Below are 22505 nucleotides of genomic sequence, written 5' to 3'. Positions count from 1 at the left end.
CAACATTTATCTGTGCAACCAAATTGGACTTTAGGCCAGCTAGACTGGGAATCGGAAGACTGATAGCTATCTGGCTCAGTGCTGGCAACTAGGTTGTCATTATCACTAGACTCAGAATTTTTTAAATCTAAAACTTTAATTAATTTTTCTTTTTCTTCATTCATGATTTTTAATTGTTTAATTGTGTCTTTTACTTTGCATTCATTAGCATAGTGACCAGACTTTTGACATTTATAGCATTTTACTTTTCTCATGTCGGAGGTTTTCTTAAAGCGACTATTCTTTTCACCTTTTGGTGCTTTTGACCAACTCTTCTTAGGGTGAAATTTTCTTTTCTTATAAAACTCATTATTATCATTATTGTGTCGGAATGATTGTTTCCTACGCTAATAATGACGACTTTTCCTAATGTGACTAGGATAACTGGACTTATTTTTCCTGGAAGGGGGAATACTGGCAAGACCATACTGTTCACAGAAATTTCCTAACTCATACTTAGCAGATTTTCTGTCGGGCTGTATTTGTTTACCAATTTTCATGTCAACACACATTTTCAAACCAACTTGATTAATTGTGCTAATTATATTTCCATATGTTTAACTATTCCAATCAATGAAACTGTGATCATTGCTAAGGACAGTTCAAATCTTATGAGCAAACAGGTTTGGAAGACCATTAATAAATTTTTCTTTCCAAAACAGCCGATTACTATCATCTCTTAACATGACTTAGGAAATAAAAACATCTTTATACCATCTAAAATTAGACAACTTAGGATAGCGAAGATTGCTAAGTTGATCATGGATTCTAGCAGTTGTATTACTGGGGGTTCCAACAAAGTGTTCTATTATTGTATAAAACAAAGTGTTGACTCCATCTTCTATACCTGAACCTATTTGTTCGTCAAATATAGGAAGACCATCTTCATCAAGCTTAAATGTTTATCCCACCAGTACCGAAGTGTACCGGTGAAACCAGTGACAAGCAACGGCACTATTTCTGACTGCCTAAAGCTGTCTTTGGTGATATAACTATTAGCAACCATGGACATGTGCTGGAGTTTATTAAGGATTTCTTGTTCAGACAGACCATCAATGTTCCATTCATACAATTTATCTGAAGAAACTGAAAACTGACTCTCGAAGTTTCGTTCTTCAAATTGAATTTTTGGGGGTGTTGGCCTAGGATACCAATTTTTGGTTAGACTCGTAGGGCTGACCTGGTGAATTAACCGTTTGACTTTCAATTGATTATTTAATTCTAAATTTTTAAAAGCATTTTCAAATGTTGAAATATTACTAGTTTCTGTTTCCATACTGACTATTGATTCAGATTCGGACTCAGAAGGGTTTTCAACTGCAAGAGAATCTAGAACTTTAAGACCAGACTTCTCAGGTTTAATTGGTGTAAATTGAACTTTAAGACCAGACTTCTTCAATTTTCTTTATGGTTGGACTTATCTTCAGGTCGGACTTGACTTAAGATCCTGAAATTGGACTAGGGGTTTTTCAACTTTAGTTTTGGTTTTGACATCCTGTGGTAGCAACTTATCAACTTTTGTTTCAATTTTATCCAACTGTTTTCCTATGACAATTAGACTCTGATTGGAGTAATTATTTTGTTCAATTAGTTTCTTATCTGGATCATTTTTCTCAGGGACTTTGAACGGACTAGTAGGAACTTGGGATTTCTTATGTTCAATTATTATTGTTTCAACTGGTGGATGACTTGCTACGACTTCTGTGTCATAAGATAATTTCCATTTTTCTTTAGTTAAAGTTTTTAACTTATTAGACATATAGCGACTTTCGACAAAATCTAGATAAAAAATTTCTAACTTGGCTGTGCGTATATAATCTTTCCATTCATTAAAGATTAATTGACACTTTTCTCTACTAGGATAGGCTTTATGATAATTATCTTTTCGTTCCTGGTTCTCAGGGGCTCTAAGATGATTATCCAAATATTTCCAATTAATTACAAATTTTTTAATTAAGTGTTCTTAGCTGGTTATCAATTGGGAAACCGGCTTCGACAAAGTTAGATTGAGTGGGTGACTCTGGAGACTCAGGTTTTTCCTCATGTCCTGGTATCGCACCATAACAGGGTTGATTGACTTAGGAATTTTTCCTTAATGTTTCTAATTTAAAATCAATCATGGCTTTCTCTAACTCTAGGCCTCGTTCCAGAGTGAAGGAAGAGGCTGCAAAGGAATGCCTTGCAGGAATGTGGCTCTGGGACTGACTAGGGGTAGGCAACTGATGTAACTGGACTGTAGACTTTTGTACAGGCTGGTTACCGAAACTAATTTTAACTGTGTCATCAAGGTACTGTTGGATATAGTCTAAATTGTTTAGACCATGCTGGATGGGAGTCGGTTTAATCTCAGTGGTTAAGGTCCAATCCGTAGGAAGGGACACATCAGACCATTTGATTGTATGAGGGACTCTTATTATGGCATCAGACGTGTGACTCTGGATTAACAATGTCTGATTTTCTAGACTTTTGCTTAAGGCTTGAAAATTCATATTCGTGCCTGTGACCTTGTAATAAATTCTATAGACTAATGCTAAAGGTTGGGCTCTTGGGAGGACTTCATAACCTTCAGTTTTGACATTTAGCGTAAGAATTTTTAAAATATGTGGATCACTAAGACTGACCATGAAATCGGGATAGCAATCAAAGTAAACTGGACCATTTGCTAGACTGGGCTCAATAATTCCAAGCGTATTGTCGGTGAAATTAAGGAATCTAGCATCGCGTAGATAGAGAAGGATAGAAGCTTTTAATCCTAATCTGGTTAATGGCTTAACTGCAACTTGGACTAAACCAATGTGAAGGAAATTATTTCCATCATTTTTATGTTTTTTAATTGACTCAAGATTAAGCAATTGACATGTTTCATGATCTTTACTAAGGGCATAGACTTGTTCAACTGTTTTGACATGGGTGGTCGACTTGAAACTAGACAAAGACCATTTTTTCTTATAGATGTCTTGACTGGGGACTCTGGGTATATTCCAATCATTATGATCTAAATTACTATTAGGATCATGTTCAACTTGTTCTTTATTAACTATCTCAGGGAGACGACTCATACTGGATCTAGAGCTGCTCGAATTACAAGAGTTTGTTCTAAATAGGCGACTCATTCTTAGAAGAACTGGGCTTGGCTTTAAATGAAGAAGATAAACAGGGACTCCTAAGACTGACCCTTTACTCTTACCAGAAACCTGCTAATTCTCTTGGCCTCCACTCACGCCCACCGCTCATGCCTCTCTCAGGACTTACTGTTTGGAAAAAGGACTCACTTTTGGACACCAAGAAAGAGAACCAACAGACAACTGGAAGAATAAAAAGAAAGTAAAAGAAGGAACTGGAAACTTCAACTCAAGAAACTTAAACCAGTCACTTGGGCGGAATGAATTACAGACTTAGAACTGACTTTTACAACTCTTACGGCTCTGATACCAGAAGGGAACTAGAACCAGTGGGAGATAGTATAAAGACAGAAGTAAGTGGAAGCAACTAATTGATAGAATATGCGGAACTTATGTATGAATATATATTATAATTTTGGATTGATTTGACGATTATATCTTTGGATTTAACAGTTTTTTTGACAGAGGGACTATTTAAGAGCACCTATATTAACATTAGGGACCATGAGTAATACAAAAAAACTTTAAGGATGCAATCTGATAGTTTCGCAAACGTTAGGGACATTTTGTGATAAAAAGCCTTTTTGTTATTATATACCTTTTGCTAAGAGTGCTGCTATTTCCACACATATGTCCTATTTTCCCACCCACCTTATCTTTAAACTTTTAAAGACAAATTTAACCTTATTTTAAAATGACTTAAAAGGACTTAAGGAAAAAGAAAGAGGAAAAAAAAAAAAAAAAAAAGACGCAGACTTCTGTTCTCACGTAACCTTGTCGTTTGACAGGAAAAAAAAACAACACAAGGAAGCTATGACTCCTTACTCATGATTCCTCTTATGACTTTTCAGTGCTCATAACTGAATTCTGAAATAATTTTCTTCTCTTTTCTATTCATTCAATCAAATTGTTTATGAAGAAGAAAACAAGAGAATGGAAGTTGAAGAGAATAATTTTAACGAAAAGGTAAGGAAATCCTATTTGAACAGAATTTCTAAGATCTTTAAGATTACTTAAAGCATTGAGAGATGAATATTTCTTGGACTCTGATTTTTTTTCCTTAAACAAATTAAAAATATGAAAACCTGAGGATGAACAAGTTTCTATCAGCGGACCAGAAAGTTTGGAAGGTGGGTAAAGAGGTTGCTGGGTATGTTCAGAAATTGGGGAGTGTGAGCCATGCTTTGGTTTCAAGGGCTAGTCATCTTTTGCCAGCTAGCCAACCATTGTCATCAAATTTCGTGATGTGATGTTGCTTCTTTTATCATTTTACTGTTGTATTACTTACTATTGTTTGTTTTCTTTTTTCAGGGAGATGAATATTCTGGTTGTACTAACGTGGACTTTGAACATGGAGCGGGTGAGATGGAAAATAAGATATAGCAAAAGTGAGAGAGAGATGTGTGCGCGTCAGAGAGAGAGAGAAGACATGAGCAGAGAGAATAAAGAAGAGAGGAAATGAGGTAATAATTAAAATGGTATTTTAGGAATATTGGTGGGTGAAAAAATAGGATTGTGTTTTTTAAAATTTATATGGTGGGTGAGAATATAAAATGGGTAGGAAAATAGGACATGTGGGTGGAAATAGTAGCACTCTTTGCTAATAAGCAAATCAAAGAAGTTTTCCTTTATAATCTTTAATAAATGAACAATCATGCATTTATCCACATTTTGTTACATCTCAATCGTTATAAAAATTTAACGACCTTTAATATGACACGTCAAACTCCAATTATTAATCTGTCTAATATATATTTTTTTAAAAGCATAAAAAAACCTATCGGTCAACCACCCAATATCCCGACAACACCATGGCCGACCCCTTAACCCAACAGGCAACTCCCTCCTACTCTCACCACCAACCAACCTTGACAGGACCCGATCCAAATTCCGCTTTGGAATCCGAGCTGGACCCTGTGCGTGTCCGACACCTGGCGAATGTCGGGCACAAATGACCTATTTGCCCTTCTATGCAAAATATGATAAGATAACAAGGTTAACTTCTACCGAAAAACCGGCAGAGTTTCCCTTGTAACTGGCTCAATACCAAACATTTACACCTGCCAAACAAGAATATATATATATACAACCAACTGCCAGCATACGTAAATATCCATTCCAACAGTTCAGTTCTCAATCTAGGGCAAAATATCAGAGCAACTACTAAGAATTTACAAAGGAGTTAATCCTTTTACAAAACAAAACTTCTACATCAGAGGAAAGGCGCGGAAGATGGGAAAACGGCCCAGTGGTGGATTCCTGTGCACGTCTACTGCCTGGGGGCACAAAACATTCAAAAATGTGAGTGGACAAAAATAAAGATCTAGAAAATAGCATATGAACATACTAACCCCACTGTAAAAACAGTTATGCAAAAACTGAATTTTCCTCTTCATTATATTCGTACTAAAATCAATGCATTCACATATTTATATACGTATATGCCAATCATATTCAAGATCAATAAAATTCTCTTAAAAACACTGTAATCAATTTAAAACTACCACCTAGGTGTACCCCTTTTATTCTGTCAATTCCTGATATCCGTCAATTCCCCTGGCTGGTCTCGGTGACACAAAGTCAACCCGAGCGGCAAACTGGCAGGATTTTGGGGACCGTAGTCAACCTGATCCGCATTCCTGGCTCTCACGGTCCCGGCGTCCCGAAACTCGTGAGGTAGATGTCAAGTGCACTGACAAAACTGAAGGCAAACTAGATGTCCGTGGACATCGTCATATCCGAAGGCAACATATACCAAAGGCAAACTGTTTCTATAACTGGGTACGTAAGGTGGCTTAAGAAAATATAAAATTTCTGATAGGTCTGATGAAAAACTGAATTTTTGATTAAATCTAGAACTCTGATGCCCTTTTATCTGATATAAATCTCAATCTCTACTTTTCATATCTTTTTAGCATTTTAACTAGGCAACATATAAATAAAGATATTTAACTTCAACAAAACATGCTAGGAAAACCACAATCAATAAAACTTATTCAAGATCAAATAATGAAATTTATTTGCATAAAATCATTTATAAAAGAAAAGTCCACTCACTCCTGGTCCGAGCTAGCTAGACCTCCTGAAGGTCTCTCCTGCGGGTCTACCTGGCCCCGGGTGCCTGATTAAACCACCATGAATATTTAATTAATAAAACTGCTCGGTATAAGTATTTAATTAAAACCCTGACCCCGGCTCTTAGAAGTGCGTGCACTAGCTTTAAAATCATTCTTATGCCCACTTAAGCATTTCAGATGGTTAGAACTGTCTTAAAAGACCTGCAATACAGAACCTCGTGGGGTCCACAACCTCCAATTGCCAATCCAGGAGTTCCTATAAGTTCCTCACATCTAAATACCCATGTCCTGCTAGTCCGGTCTGAATTGGACGGTCGGATTGACCACGATCGTGTAATCGCATAATTTCTAAACCCTAGCCCTAGGGTTCGCGATTTCGGAGTACCCGGGACTCCGATTCACAATCCGTTGAATCCTACATGATTCTGGAATTATCTAGAGTAACATATCTAAAATTGAGTACGATCCAACGGCTCAACAGTATTGAAACCCGAAAATTGCACAATATGAAAAATCCAGTCGAGGCTCAAACGATATCCAATTAAATTACTAATTAAATATGAATTTTAGTTTTGGGTCATTACAAACCTCCCCTCCTCTCTCTCCCCCACTTTCTTTCCTGTTAATTCAACCAACATCCCTCCTCTTCAATTTTGGTTTTGACAGGTTGATGCTTTACCGATGGGTTTCAAATTGGGTGTTAGGGTTGGTGATTGTGGTGCATTAGGATAGACAAAGGGACGATGCACCACTTTGTTGCCTCTATCCCATACCAGCACGTGATTGCTCAAATTCAATTCAGCATGATGGGGTAAAGAGAGAAAGAGGGCAGATAGAGAAAGAGAGGGAGGGAGAAGAGGGGAGGTTGGCTGGCAGTAAGAGCAACTCCAGCAATGAGCTGAGCCCAAGGCTGGGGGAAAACAAAATAAAAAACTCGTTCTAGCGGTGAGCCCAAGCCCAGGCTGGGAGTGGGTGCCATCAAGTCGGGCTGCGTCACGCTGACATCAGTGCGACGCCACTCCAACGGGAAGAAGCCACGTGTCACGCCCCAAACCCTCCGATCTGCTTCTCTGAATCCAATCAAACGGTTGGCATTTTTTGGGCAATAAAATTATGAAAAAAAATCGAAATTTTTTTTTTAAAATTCTCAAAAATTCTGATTTAAAAATTATATATATATATAAATACCTATCAATACCCTTCACTTTCAACACCAATCCTCATACATTTCATTATACTTCTACTATTATTCACTCTTTACACAACATTTTCCTCTCTTTCACCTTGTATTTTTATTTCTTATTTTTATGGCTTCTTCTATCGAAACCGGAGGGGCTTGGAGCACTATGGAAGATGTATCCTTGTGTGAGGCTTGGCTCCAAATTTGTCATTGTCCCATGTCCGGCAATGAGATGAAATTTTTTCATATGTGGAAAAAAATTCATGCTGAATTTTGTGAAAAAATTCCGGGGTCTACTCGTACGGAGATGGCATTATCTAGTAGGTGAAAAATTCTCAATAAAGAATTGGAAAAATGGAGAGATGTCTTGGCAAAAGCGATGGACAACTATAGAAGCGGGGAAAATCGTACTAACGAGGTAAGTATTTTATAATTTTTGTTTTATTAAGTTTAATCTCCTAATATATATATATATTTTGTTAATATTTATTGCATTTTAAATATTTTGTTAATATTTCTTGCATTTTCAATATTTTGTTAATATTTCTTGCATTTTAAATATGTTGTTAATATTTCTTGCATTTCCAATTGTTTCTTAATTTTCTTGCACTTCTAATTTATTTGTAAGGTTAATTGCATTTTCATTATTTTTTTTTTTTGTTACTTGCATATCCAATATATTTTAAATATTTATTGCATTTCCATTTTTTTGTTAAATAGATGATTCAAGCACAGATGTGGTTCGGTGCAACCGGGGGTGGCAAAAAAAGTTTCAACCATCATGAATGTTGGGAGGTGGTGAAATATTGCAAACACTTCATAATTATTCCGACGGGTCCCGCCGTTGTGTTAAACGAGATTTACCTCTCGATTCCCCTATGAGTCATTACTCACCCATCGAAAAGGAACCGAGGCCCATTGGCCGAAAGGCTGCGAAGACAAATAAAGTGGGTAATTCAAGCAATAATAATTCAAAGTTTTTGGAGGAAATTGCAAGGCAAAACTGGATAAGAATTGAAATGGAGCAGAAACGCTAGGATAACGAGTTGGCCCTTCAAGCAGAGTATGCACGAGAAAGGGAGTATTTGCGCAAAAAAGATATGGACAAGACAGATCGGGAAACCATGGCGATGGATACAAGTCATATGTCCCCTGAAACAAAACAATTTTGGAAGCTAGAATGAAGGGATGTTATGAGAAGAAGACTTTTTCGGGATGATGGGCCTAGCAACACGGATTGGTTAAATGATGGAAACCATTAAATTAGTTAGCATACCTTTTATGTATTTGTATTTTTCATGTTTTCTATTAAAGTTGTTGTAATTAATGTATTTTATTTTAGTAGTAGTAATTCTTAATGACTTGTATTGGATTTCTTTATTTAATAAACAAAGCATTCAATAAAATACCTTTTTATTCAACATATTCCATACATCAAACAAAACAAAATTAAAATTAAAAAAAACTACAAACAAGGCACAATAATAATAACAAACCACAACCAAACCATAATAAATAAAAAACAACACAACCAAACCATAACTAAATAAAACATAACCAAAGCATCTATGCTTCATCATTCATCTTCATTGCCTTTCACCGCCCATAGATGCTCCATCAAGTGAACTTGACGCATTTCATGAATATACGAAGATTGCATCTCTGTATATCGATCTATCATCCGGGTCATGAAACGACCATCCCTCACCAATGGTTCCGGCTCAAACGGTTCTCCACTTGGCCCCATGGGCCTTTCATAAATCCGTGTCAAGGCCGTGTTCATTGGATCCGGTTCGTAGACCTATAAAGCATCATAATCGTACTCATCCTCCACAATCATATTATGGAGGATGATGCAAGTCATCATAATGCTTATGAGGATCTCCTCATCAAACATACGGGCCGCACCTCGAATAATCAACCACCGAGCTTGAAGGATGCCAAAACACCTTTCGACATCTTTCATGTATCCTTCTTGATAGGTAGCAAATAATTTTTGCTTCTGGGATCGGGGATTCGGAATGGATTTGACAAAAGTGGTCCACCTCGGGTAGATGCCGTCAGCTAGATAATACCCCGTCTGGTACACTGTATTGTTGACTTGATAGGTGATATTAGGGCCCTGGCCTCTCAATACATCGTTGAAGACCGAGGATTGACCCAGCACGTTGAGGTCATTTTGGGATCCTGCAACTCCAAAGAAGGCATGCCAAACCCATGTGTCGAAGCCAGCAACGGCTTCAAGGATGATACTTTTTTTGCCTTTTCTATTTCCGTAATCACCTTGCCAGGCAGTTGGGCAATTCTTCCATTGCCAGTGCATGCAGTCGATGCTACCAATCATTCCGGGGAATCCTCGAGCTTCTGCTTTTTGTAGAAGCCGTTGCAGGTCCCTGGGAGTAGGTCTACGCAGGTAGTCCCTAGTGTACAGAGTTTCAACTGCTTGACAAAATCTTACCAAAGCCTCCAACGTAGTGGACTTCCCCATCCGGGTAATCTCATCCACCTGATCAGCAGATGCTCCATACGCCAACATTCGTATAACAGCTGTAAGCTTTTGCTCCGGAAGAAGCCCCAAAACCCTAGTAGCATCACACTTTTGAACAAAGTATGCATCATAATTGCAAATATCATGCATGACTTTATTGAACAAATGGGGTTGCATTCTAAATCGCCTTCGAAAATCAACATCAGAGTACAAAAAAGTTGGGATAAAATAATCTTCCAAAAGATTCTTACCCCGAGAATGCCTATATCTGTCCACATTCCGGCGGCGGCCGACTTGTGAACCACGGCGGCGACCTTGGTTCTCTTCATCTTGCAAAGCCACTGCTATGACAACTTGTTCATCGACTTGTCTCTGCAACTCATTGATTTCATCTGCTCTACGGTTTCTCTCATTTGTTTCTCGCTCTTGCCTCTCCAAGCATCTCCTAAAATCTTCCATTGAGAATGAATGAAGTATGAATTCTAAACTCTGAGAAATGAAAATATAGAAAGATGTGGTGTGAGAGGTATGAGCTGAGCCTCTGGTTTTATAGAAAATTTTGGCAAGATAGACATGCCACGTGGCTTGATTTGATTGGATGAAAATCTTATCTGAAATTTGAAAATCCTTATATGAATTTGAATTTTGAAATTCATCCGAAATTTGAACCCAAATTTATCTGAAATTTGAATTTTGAAATTCATTCGAAATTTGAACCCAAAAATTTATCTGAAATTTGAATTTTGAAATTCATCCGAAATTTGAATCCAAAAATCTTATCCGGAAATTTTATCCGATTATGAATAGTCTTGACACGTAGGAACCCGAAAATCTTATCTGAAAATATTACCCAAATTAATTATTTTCATTAAAAAATATGAGGAAAAAACAAAAAAATGAATAGTAATTGCCCTTAGCTAGGGCAACGGGTGGAAACACAAATTACTATTTGCAAGGGCAACCACTATTCACGTGAATAGTGGTCGCCCAAGCTCCACCATTGCCATGGCTAAGGGCAAATGGGTGGAGTTGCTCTAAAGAGGGAAGAGGTACTACTACTGCTTGTGGGTGTAGAGTGGCTGTCAGGGGTTTTTATTTTTTATTTTAATTGGTTGTTTTTAGCTTTTTAATTTTATATAGACTTAGTTACCCAAAAAAAAAATATTTATATGGACTTAACAGTGTTAACTTAGCCGTTAAATTGAGTTTGACTTGTCATAGTCATTAAATTATTGAAACAATAAATAAATGCACAATTGTTAAATGCAAAAGCTCGGGATCCATGTACTCTATACTTTACTTCAGAAGAAAAGCATGAGTTGGTCACTTTATTCGCATGTTTTACTCTGCTATTACTATTAGGCTCTTGGCCTCTATTCTATATTTATTGCAGAAAGCAAAACAAAGCAAGTGGCTAAAGGAAGAAGGGTAACCATGACATTATTACAACAATTTGGACAATAATATTCTACATTTGATTACATTTCCCGACTCTTATATCTTTCTTTTTTTTTTGTCCCTATTTTCTTCAACAGAATAAAAAGGTTGCAACAGTGTTCCAGAATTTCGCTTAGCTTCGTTGAAGAAATTCCAAGTATACTTCATGAAAATGTAGTCCACATGGCTCAAAAACTCCCCTCCTCAGTCATTGGTCGCCTCAAGTAATACCGCAAACTGTTAGCAAGAACCTGCAAAAATTGGTAGCAAATTGAACAGTCAGTATTGAGGCATAATGGGAAGAGTAGACCCTATGCCTTGTAAAATCTGGAATGAGATTGACTACAAGGGTAGGCTCAACTCAGCAGTCTCAGTCACAATCTTATCATTCATAACAGAATCAACCATAGCATCTACAATTTTGTGTTCTTTCAGGAAATAAAGGCTGTCAGTATGGGAAGCATCTATTTCAAATTAATCAAAATGGTAAAGTTGGTGGACGATTGAACTCTCTCAGAAAACTGGAAAACAGTTTAGCTTTGACCACATCAACCGCTAATATATATGAAATCCGATGCTCTAACATTGCCATAATGCTAGGTTACCTGCTGGAGAGGCTTGATGAGAGGTTTACCCCTGTAGCTAACGTGAAACTTTGCCTTGGCCAACAACCCCTAAATCCAAAGACAATAATAAGAAATGAACTTCATTATCAAAAAGAAAGAGTAGAGATGAGCTCAACAAACTTGGATACTAGAGAAGGAAAAAAAGAGAAATAAAAATTGAAGCTGCAATGGTAAGTGAGACAAGACCATACCTCAGTGTCGAATTCTCCTGATTCTACAGCAACATCAATGTCAGTTACAGTCTTTACAAGATCCACCAGTAATCCAGGGCGATCAGCTGATTCCACATAAAGCAAACTGCAGAAATCTAATATTAGAATAAATGAAGACAGACAAATGTAATAACCAAAAATAATCATTAGCAGACCCGATTAGTTAAAACAGGATGTCAGTCATGCATAACAGTTAAAGGCTGGTGTGGGCCTGCAGCACCAACAATTTTGGCGTATGGGAAATGGCCGCTGGTTTGCAAAAGCCCATCCTATCAAGAAAGAATGATGCACATTACCTTCGGTTGGGGCCATCATCACTGATGCTTATGTGGGTTGCTACATCCACATCAACCTGAGGAATTAAAAACGAGTTTGAATCGGGACAAAATTGTGGGATGTAATGCTCTTTGGAAGTTAAAGATGTGACCGTGATCAAATTTCAAGTCAATACCTTACCTTAAAAGTGAACAAAATTGAGAGGGAGTGGCAAGAATAGTTATTCTCAATGATCAAATAACTAGGGAATAGCTACTCATGAAGCAGAGAAGTGAATTATTCTCCAGAATGACTAGAATTGGAAAAGGCAATGCTTTTGAAGTGAATTTCAAATGAGAAACCTCAAAACAAGAAACACATGCATTATGTGTGCATGCTAGAACATGAAAAATTTGCGCTGTATTTTTGGAAACTGAGAGTGCACAGATGCATGGTACCTACATGAAGCTTCAACTACCCAAACTTTGTGCAAATTAAAATAATTAAGTTCAAGAACCTGTTCTGGTGGCGGAACAATTCCAAACGCTGCTCCCATCGCTAACTGGGAACTTGATTCCTGGACCACAAATTTGATTGACTAAGAAAGCTACAACGGTGGAAATTCTAAACAGATTACAACAATTACTATCTCAAGAACAAATGGAAATGGTTAAGAAAGAATACCGGATGATACTCTATCAGATTATTTATAATTGTCAAACGAATAGCCTCAAGCAATTCTGGATCTTCTACTTTCCTACCAGTATCACTGCAAACAAACCCCACCATCGAATCAATAAATGTGTATGCAGCAGCTATTGGAACCACAGATCCGTTAAGCTCACCATAATTGCAGGTTTAAGATTTAATTGAGAAGCTAATTTTTTACTGGCATTAAAGAAATACTGCTTCCCCCTAATTTTTAGGTGCCATAACTTTGCATTAGAAACACATGAAATAAGGACGAACTTCATCATATAGAACCTCTTTAGTAAAGAAAACGATGATATAATATAAATATATAATATCTGAATTGAAGTCAGCACTTTGGCAGTACATAAATCTAATCAGCAATCAATAATACCACAAGTATGGAAGTATCTATGCACAACAAGGAAAAGAAAATTAAAGCCAGACAGAGAAGCAGAACAAGCAGAAAAGAGATCATTGCAATCAATTGCAAATTGACAAGTATTAACACTAGCATAGAAACAACCCAAAACTATACTTAATACAAGGCCACGCGGTCATCTATCTGTAAAGCATACTCACGCTCTGGTGATGGCAAACTTGTTGTGCTTTCCAGAAGAATCCAAATAGACATTGGCCTTGACAACATTCAGGCCAAGGTTCCTAAGCGCACTCATCTGAGACCCAGTTAATGAAAGTTGAATTATATGTTCAGACATAGACACTAAGACAGATCATTCAAAATATTTAAACATCTATGCAGGAGCAAAATAATAGACAAACAATATTGTTGGAAGCAGTGAGTAATGCTCTATACAGTATCAAGAAGAGCTCCCAGCCGGTCTCCAAATGTTATCTCCACCACAGTTGCATTTGGGTCAGAGTCTTGATCAATAATAACTTTGGGAATTGGGATCTTGTCAGTTTCACTTTGAATTCCATCAGGTTTACCACCCTATTTTTTGACATCAAACACCCAGTACAAAAATGAGGTATTCAGCAAGTTAATATTCAAATATTACTGATTACAAACTCAAATTTATTAACTACCTCCACAGCTGTAGCAGAAGAGGCTTGTGGAGTAGTTGAAGTTGATGAAGATAACAATCTGCCAAAGATTCGGCACACTTTTAAAAGATAAAGAATAGATGCAAGACCCCAATTTAATGCTTGCATACATCAAGAATATTCAGCTAAGGTAACTTAATCTAACTGTAAGATGCCAATACAGGAATTTTTAAATGTACTAAACACTACTACCAAAAATCTATCAGCTCTCCTTGTGGCTTGAATTCAAGCCACAATCAAGGCCTTGGACTCAAAGGTTCAAGAGCTGGTAGATTCAGAGAGCTCAGACAATATCTGATAATTCCAACCTCAAGTACCAAATACATGATGATATTTACAGTCACATACTGAACAAACTCTTATAAAAAACTCTTATAAAATGAGTCAATATTGACTGCAAAGCTCATACTAATGGCAAGCTGATATAAAAAAGACTGCATATTCAGGAATTCTTTTTAACCACAATATACAAGTCGATTAACTTATTAAGACTTCTTTTTTGGACCAATACAGGAAAAAATTGCAGAGAAGCATCAAACGACAATTCAGCATAAGCACAATCCCAGAAATTACAAGTAACCCAAGAACAATAGCATCGTTGAGCAAATATCATTCAGACTTCAGAGTATTAGAGACTTCAAATAAGATAAACACCAAACAAAACAACCCAAGAAACAGAAACCAAAGAATTCTATAACCAGAATAGGAAAGGCAGTGGGCCCATAATGTCAAAATCTCAAAGCGTTTGATCACTTTCTATGTAAAACAATCAAATTCTGAAAACCAGATAAGAAAGCAAGACATGCCCATCAAAGAAAATAACAAATCAATAAATTCCAATAAAACAGTGAGCATATATACCATACCTTCCCTTCTGAACAATGAAGAAGCTTTTAGAACCAAACCCAAAGGACCCTTGTACTGTAGCCCCAGTTTGTAATGGAATTGCAAGGGGTTTTTTCAAACTACAGTTACTATTCAAGTTAACCCCAAGACTGCAAGAAGCCATAGCCACAGCCATTTTGAGCTTAAAAATTAACAAACCAGAATGAAAAGGAAATGCAAATGGATAGAAGAAGGAGATAAATAAGAGGGACTAGAATGAACCCAAATCAGAAAGCATGGTAAATTTGGAGAAGAAATGGAAATGTGGAAAATGGGTTCGGACAAGAAGAAGAAGAAGAAACAACTAGGGGACCAATATACATCGTAATATGCGCCATTCGATATAGGAAGAGGAAACTGTTTTATCTTGCTTTGCTTACTTCTCCTTCGTTCTTTGTTTTCGTCCCCATTTTCCCTTTATTTTCAATTTAAAAATAAATAAGAAAAACCAAATTATCCTGTCATAGGAAATTTTCCCCAACGTCCATTCATCATCTCATCCGGTAACTTTCTTTTTTAGATATTTGTTTTTAAGGAGTCCAACTGCATTACCTGGTAGGTGTCAACAACAGCGACGCGTTTGGTCAAGAATTAAGATTTTAAGATTAAGATTTTAAGATTGTGCTTCCTGTGTGTCCATCTTATGCTTACACTCCTCTCTCTCTCTCTCTCTCTCTCTCTCTCTCTCTCTCTCTCTCATGAAGTAGTAGAGTCACATGCATCTGCATCCTATTTTATTTTATAGTAAATTTAGTTTGACTTAACTACAACTCATTTCTTTATTTTTGTTTGTATGAATTTTTTTTTATCCTAAATAAAACTTGATGACTAGGATTCAACTCGGCAAGTTACCTAATTAATCACAAAATCGAATTTATTGTACTTTTTTAATTCCCAAAATACCCCAAACTAAGCCATTATTATATTTTGTATATTAATATAGGAACCAATATAGAAATTTTTTTTAATTGAATTGTAACTAATGACAAATGTTGAATTTGGAAAGATCTCCAAATGGATGTACAAATTAATTTGGAAACTTTTTAAAATTTAACAATAAATTCATATTTAATATACCTAATTGGTTTATTTAATAAGAAAATATTTTTAAAAAATTTATTTATGAAATAAACGTGATTAATTATCTATTATATTATTGTTTTAAAAATATAATAGCATACATATATTTTTATGTTGAAAAAATAACGTACCTATTACTTCTTTTATGAAAAATAATGTACCTAGTGTGAATTTACTTATTATTCAAATAATATACCCAACTTTTATAAACGCATTTGGATATAATTTATCTAATAATTGACTATTATGCAATAATATAACTTGTAATTTACCTATTATGGGTATATCGTAGTTATTTTGTGAAAATAATTTACCTACCCAACTTTTATAGGTACATTAACTATTATGTACCTAGTATGAATTTACCTAACCCTAGGAGGTTAGGAGAGAATATTTGAAGTAGATTGATTGTAGCCCATTATTTATGGAAGTGGAAACATAAATGTGCAGTGAGGTATTATTCATTTGCCTTAATTTGGTGATTGAAAAACTATTAGCAACCAACTAAAGATGTAGTGGCATGATTTGTAAATAAATCAACCTACATGGACAAATTGTGCTCATGATGTTTTAGTTTGTAGTAAGTGCATCAATTATTTTTGAGTTTGTTGCGTGTTTGTAGTCTCTACTTGTGAGAGTTTAAAAATTGTAGTTTGCAGTTGTAGTTTTGTGTGTTGATGTGTGTTATGGTCTATGTCTAACTTTTGCAAGCTTGCGATTTTTATGTCGAAATTGTTCACCCATTTTGTGTTTGCTCCTATGATGGAAGGGTAAAGTTCTTCATTGCCTTGAAAATCATTGACTGGTCAACAAGTCAACTTTCTTTAGTGTGCGAGCGTGCCACTGCTAGTAATAAAAATTCTAACAGACTTCTTAAAAATGGATAATTTGCGCCCCAAGTTAATGATTTCTAGACAAGCGATTGTGAATTTGGGTGAGGAATATCTCTCAAGTAAGTTCTTTTCTTACCTCAGACTGGTGAGGACTTCACAATTTTTTACACTACAAAACTGGTAATTCTGGCCAGAATAAATGATAAGATAGTAAACTATTTTTAGGCAGAAGTACCTTTTACAAAACTCAAAAGGGAAAAATCAACTTTAGAAACACAAAGGAAGGCTGGACTTCCATTTCTGCCTGGATAGACACTTCTGATCCGGGCTGGACTGGGTAAGCATGTACTGGATTGAGCTGTCAACAACTTCAACTGCTAAGCTTCAGCTGTAAATTGATACCAACGTTCAAGTTTGGCAAAGCTTTAATCTATTTCAAGCCTTGGAAGGCTTTTTGAACGGGCAAAATTGGGGCCTCTTCAGTCTGAAAGGGGCAGAAGTGGCTGGACTTGAGGATTCATTGAACTGGAACTGCACTGTGATACCTGTTCTGCTTGATCAGGACTCTTCATAAATTTGTTGAGGTTTCATATTCGTAAAAATCCAGACTCTGCTTGTTTTGGCTTTTGCTAAACCAAATTTGTAACGAGAGGAATCTTGTTTTGAATGACTTATTTCTCTAAGTCTGAACTGGAAGTTCTGATCTATAGCCGGCTTCTTTTTTGGCTCAAATGAGCTTTTGGTTGCTTCAATTTGTTTGAAGGTTCTCAAAGATCAAGTGATCATTTTGAGTTTTTGTCTTTGGTTGATTTTTTTGGTTGTTTGATTTGAATGTATTTTGCTCTGTTCACCCTCTCTTATATTTATAAGAAATGTTTTGGAGTAGGGTTTCTAATTCTTTTAATAATGGGTGGCAAAAATTCTCAAAAAATTGCTCATTTTTAAATGCAAAGAAAAAGGGGTTTTATCAATTCTGGCAGATAAGCCCTCAATAGTCAGTTCCTAAGGCAATCACTTCCCTGTTTTTCTTGAAAGAAATCCTAACCCTTCTTCCAATTTAACTGCTCCTTGTAAGAGTTTAGAGCTGTGATGGTTAGTTTTGATTTGTCTATTTGAACAACTCCCTGCTTTCCACTTATCTCTTTGAGATTGTAGTTTGCTTATCTCTTGGAAAGATCATCTGCCCTGACGCAGAATTGTATACAAAAGGATTATGATCTTTTAGCCCCAGAGTTCAGAGAAGTCTTTCTGCTAATGACCTGCTTTCATTTAATTCCCAATCAACTCTCTTGTGATAGTTGAAATTGTTGACTTTTCTAAGTCAGGTAGTCACGTGGGTTCTAAGAATAGACTTTCCAAAACGATCTGCTGACTTTGCACTCTGGGTTTTGAGATCAGTGGTGAGCCAGAAGCTGGGCCCAATCCAATTTTTCTTTCAAATTTTTATTGATCTGCTTCAGTGGTTGATTGCCATTTAATCTTGACATTTTTACAACTCTGCCATTTTGTAAAAGGCATGGGCCTTTTGATTTGGTTTTGGGCTTTCTCTATTTTTTTGAATCAAAGTCCAGTCCTCCGTCTTTTCTATTTTGTGGGCCTTTGTGAGAAGTGGGCTGGCATGCGAATTCTTTTTGGGCCCAAACAGGAATTTCTTTGGCCCTCGCTATGTGTGGAGGTACACTTGTGCGCATGATGTTGCCAATGGAGTCCTCCCTATTTGGATTAACCCTTGTGGTTACTGCAATTCCGTATTTGTAATAACCTTGTGTGGTTATCTGCATTTGTATTGGCTCTTCTGGCTAACGCCCTTTGTACCTAATTATAAGTGCAATCTATCGTCTTTATCTTTAAAATAAAAAAATTTAAATAAAAAAAAACAAAAACTACCCTTTATGCATTTAAGAATTTTGGCCCACTTCATTTTTTCCTTGGACTGGAAATTCATAAGACCTCTCAAGGCATGTTTGCATTTGAGACCAAGAATACATATGATCTTTTCAAAAGAACTAATTTCTTAGGTACTAGTGCTTTTTCCACGCCTCTTGGTTCTTACAGGATGCACTAATAAAACAAGGGATCAATAGGCATGAACGTTGGTGTCCATAAAAGGAGTTTGTGTTTGGGCTTAATTTGGCACACCTAGCCCAAGGTCACAAAGCCCATAGCAATTTTTAAACTAGCCACCAACGTTCCCTTGAATTGGGCCAAGATTATACACTCAGCCCAAACACTACGGGCCCAGACCCGGACTTTGCAAAAATAAACAGGAAATCAAAAAACCCAAAAATCCAAAAGAACCCAGCCTAGGATCTATCAAACGGTGGCAAAACAAAAACTTGGGCCTTGAAAAGAAAAGAGCAAGCCATCCCTTGGTTTGATTCCAGAAAAATCAGAGCAGGCCCAACATGATTAAAGAAAGAAGAAAAATAAAAAAAACAGACCCATGTGAAATCTCTTTTCTCTGACATTGAAAAGTCAACATTTTCAACTAATTTGACAAAGTATGTTAGTCAAAAGCAGGCAAACTAGGAGAAGACCTCTCTAAAAATCTCTGCCATCAGAAGATCAAACCCCTATTTTTTATGTATAAAATATTTAGATATATTTCTTCTACTCCAAAAAAAAGGGTGATTCTCCCAAAAGATAAGCAGGTCATACTTTCAAAAAGAGATAAGCAGGAAGACAGGGAGCTGTTCAAACTGAGAATCAAACTAACCATCATGGTTTGAGCTCTCACAGGGGGGCAGTTGGAAATTAAAAAGGGGTTAGGTTCTCTTTCAGGAAAAACAGGGAAGTGATCTTGAGAACTGACTGTTGAGAGCTTATCTGCCAACATTGATTAAAACTTTTTTTCTTCCTTTGCATTTAAAAATAAAAAGATCTTTTGAGAATTTTTGCGGCCCATTATTAGAAGAATGAAACCCTACTCCAAAGCATTTCCTTATAAATACTAGAAAAGGTGAACAGAATCTAGGACACTCAATTTTCATCAATCAAACAAACAACCAAAATTCAACCAAAAGCTCACTTGAACCACAAGAAAAAAATAGTTTTAGATAAGAATTCACAAAGTTCAGACTTAAAAAGATAAGACATTCAAAACGAGATCTCTCTCATTACGAATTTGGTTCAGCAAAAGCCAAGACAAGCAGAGTTTGAGTTTTCTCAAATATGAAAACCTCAACAAAATTCACAATGCAGTTTCCAGCTCATTAGGTTCTTAAGAACAGCCACTTATGTCCCTTCAAATTGAAAAAGCTGCAGTTCTGCCCGCTCAAAAGCCTCCCAAAGCTTGAAGTAGATTAAAGCTCTGCCAAAATTAAACTTTGGTATCGATCTACAGCTGAAACTGAGCAGTTGAAGTTGTTGAAAATCCAGTCTAGCCCAGACATACCCAGTCCAGCCCGGATCAGAAACTTCTATCGAGACAGGAATGAAGTTCCAGCTTTCTTTTTGCTTTTCTAGAGTTGATTTCTTCCTTTGTAGCTCTATCTAAAACAGTCCACTTTATTATCCATTATTCTGGCAAGAATTACCAATTTTATACTGAGATAAATTGTGAAGTCATCACCAGTCTGAGGCAAGAAAAAGAACTTACTTGAGAGATATTCCCCACCCAAATTCATAATCATTTGTTTAGAAATCAGTAACTTGGGGTGCAAGTTATCTGTTTTAAAGAGGTCTGCTAGAATCTTTATTGCTAGTAGTGGCACGCTCATACACCAAAGAAAGCTGACTTGTTGACCAATCAATGGTTTCCAAGGCAGTGGGGAAATTTGCCCTTCCATCTCAGGAATAAACTCAAAACGGGTGAACAGTTTGCATTAATACTTTTGGTGCCCATTATACTAAATTAGTATATTGGACACTAAGGGCTCATTTGAGAGTGATTCTAGATAGGCTAGAATCACTTCTGGAGAGAAGCACCTCCCATGCACTTCTTCATAAAATCACTTAAAGTAATTATTTGGAGAAGTGTTTCTCCATACAATTGATTAGGGGTGGGCATTGGAACCGCAAAACCGCAAAACCGAACCAAATCGAACCGAAAAAATCCAAAAAAAACTGTATTGACCAAAAAAGTCAAAAACCGCACAAATCCAAAACCGAACCGGTCCAATATAATTATTTTATATATTTTTATATTATATATATTTATATTATATATATTTTTTAACATGTGGCCATTTTTTATTGGTTGTGTATGATGTTACCGTAGGCGCGTGCACACACATTCATCACAAAAATTATAACGCGATTAGGGTTTTCTTTCTTCCTTCATCCTCCCATTTCGTTTCCTCTCTCCTTCAGCCGCCGAAACCTCTGTCTGCACCAAACCTCTCTCTCAGCCATCCTCTCTCTCACCCAAACCTTTCTCTCAGCCTTTCTCTCTCTCAGCCATCCTCTTTATCCTTCAGCCGTCGCGCCGCCGAAGCTCTCTCTCAGCCATCCTCCTCTCTCTCAGGCAAACCTCACTCTCAGCCAAACCTCTCTCTCAACCACACCTCTCTCAGCCGCTGCTCCTCTCAGTCGCCACCTTTCATAGTCGTCGTCGTCATACAGGTTAGATTCTCTATCTTTTTTTCCTTTTTTTTCCTTTTCCCCCTTCGATTCTCTGACCAACTCTCTCTGTCTGCAATTCGCAGCTTCCTCTGTCCTCCAACAATTTGCAGATCCAGCACCAGCAGTTCGCAGATCCAGCAATCCACCTCTTCATCTTATCCTCTCTCTCTCTCTCTCTCTCTCTCTCTCTCTCAGGTATGTCACTGTGATGCGCCAAAAAACCTCCAAATGCCAACTGCTTGTATTTTATCAAATTGATTAGCACTTCTTGGTGATATGAAAAGTATTTTATATGCCTATCTTGATATTATGCTGTCAAAAGAAGAAATGAATTGAAATAAGGCAGATTGAAACTATATCAAATTGAAGTTCCAGTATATCAAATATATATCAAATTGGATTGGGTTGTGGTTGTCTGAATATGTGCATGTGGTTGTCTCAATCTGTGAAGAAAAAACAAACATAAATCTGGATCCAATAGAGAACATGATGGGTATTCTGGGTATTCTGAGAACATGTTAGAGACATGAGAAGCAGTGTATGTTGTTATCAAAATGGGCAAGCAGGTAACTCATTTGGCTGTCTTTGATCATGAAAATGGTCTAGTTTTCTGATAATTTTCTTTTGCTGTTGCATTTCTTGATCCATTTTCACTTCTGGGTTTCCGGAGTTATGTTTTTATTTTCCACAAATTTAGATTATTGATGGCAATACATGGATCTGGTAGGTTCACTTGGTGTTCGGAGATGCAGCAACAAAAGAGCAAAAGAATGGAGTTGTAATTTTAAATTTGATTGTAATTTATTTTGTTTTATTATGTATTTTTTTGTTGGGTTGTAATTTTAAATTGAATATTGGATTGTTTTATTATTTTTGACAAAGAATAGTGGTTGTTTCAATATGGGAATTGGGCCAATTGTGATGTTGAAGCCCAAAAATATTAAAAATCA

At 36.6% G+C, this 22505-nt stretch overlaps 1 protein-coding gene and 1 long non-coding RNA gene across 3 annotated transcripts; one reads left to right on the top strand and one right to left on the bottom strand.

The window, feature by feature from the left end:
- Nucleotides 1-11321: 11321 nt before the first annotated feature.
- Nucleotides 11322-15549, bottom strand: LOC117623347 (ACT domain-containing protein ACR11-like). Its single transcript, XM_034354289.1, has 10 exons — nucleotides 15061-15549; nucleotides 14177-14234; nucleotides 13944-14081; nucleotides 13709-13803; nucleotides 13121-13205; nucleotides 12954-13013; nucleotides 12478-12533; nucleotides 12161-12266; nucleotides 11949-12017; nucleotides 11322-11594 (listed from the first exon to the last, which is right to left on the bottom strand). Exons 1-10 carry the CDS (start codon nucleotides 15213-15215, stop codon nucleotides 11532-11534), a joined length of 885 nt encoding a protein of 294 aa, XP_034210180.1. The 5' UTR covers nucleotides 15216-15549; the 3' UTR covers nucleotides 11322-11531.
- Nucleotides 15550-21314: 5765 nt separating this feature from the next.
- Nucleotides 21315-22454, top strand: LOC117622835. Of its 2 annotated transcripts, none has more exons than XR_004585039.1 (3): nucleotides 21315-21555; nucleotides 21639-21750; nucleotides 22283-22454. It is a non-coding gene; the product is annotated as an uncharacterized LOC117622835 (long non-coding RNA). The 2 variants fall into 2 exon arrangements; XR_004585040.1 differs by having other exon boundaries at nucleotides 22007-22454.
- The last annotated feature ends 51 nt before the right edge of the window (nucleotides 22455-22505 follow it).

This window comes from Prunus dulcis, chromosome 3, assembly GCF_902201215.1.
Source record: "Prunus dulcis chromosome 3, ALMONDv2, whole genome shotgun sequence".
Taxonomy (NCBI): Eukaryota; Viridiplantae; Streptophyta; class Magnoliopsida; order Rosales; family Rosaceae; genus Prunus; species Prunus dulcis.
The sequence above is the reverse complement of the archived record's forward strand: the minus strand, read 5'-3'. Positions and strand labels throughout refer to the sequence as shown.

Coding starts and splice junctions, on each gene's coding strand:
- LOC117623347 (XM_034354289.1), bottom strand. CDS start 15,215: ATGGCTGTGGCTATGGCTTCTTGCAGTCTTGGGGTTAACTTGAATAGT. Junction 13,804..13,943: donor TGGGAGCTCTTCTTGATACT/GTATAGAGCATT, acceptor ACTGGGTCTCAG/ATGAGTGCGCTTAGGAACCT. Junction 13,014..13,120: donor ATCTGATAGAGTATCATCCG/GTATTCTTTCTT, acceptor TTTGTGGTCCAG/GAATCAAGTTCCCAGTTAGC.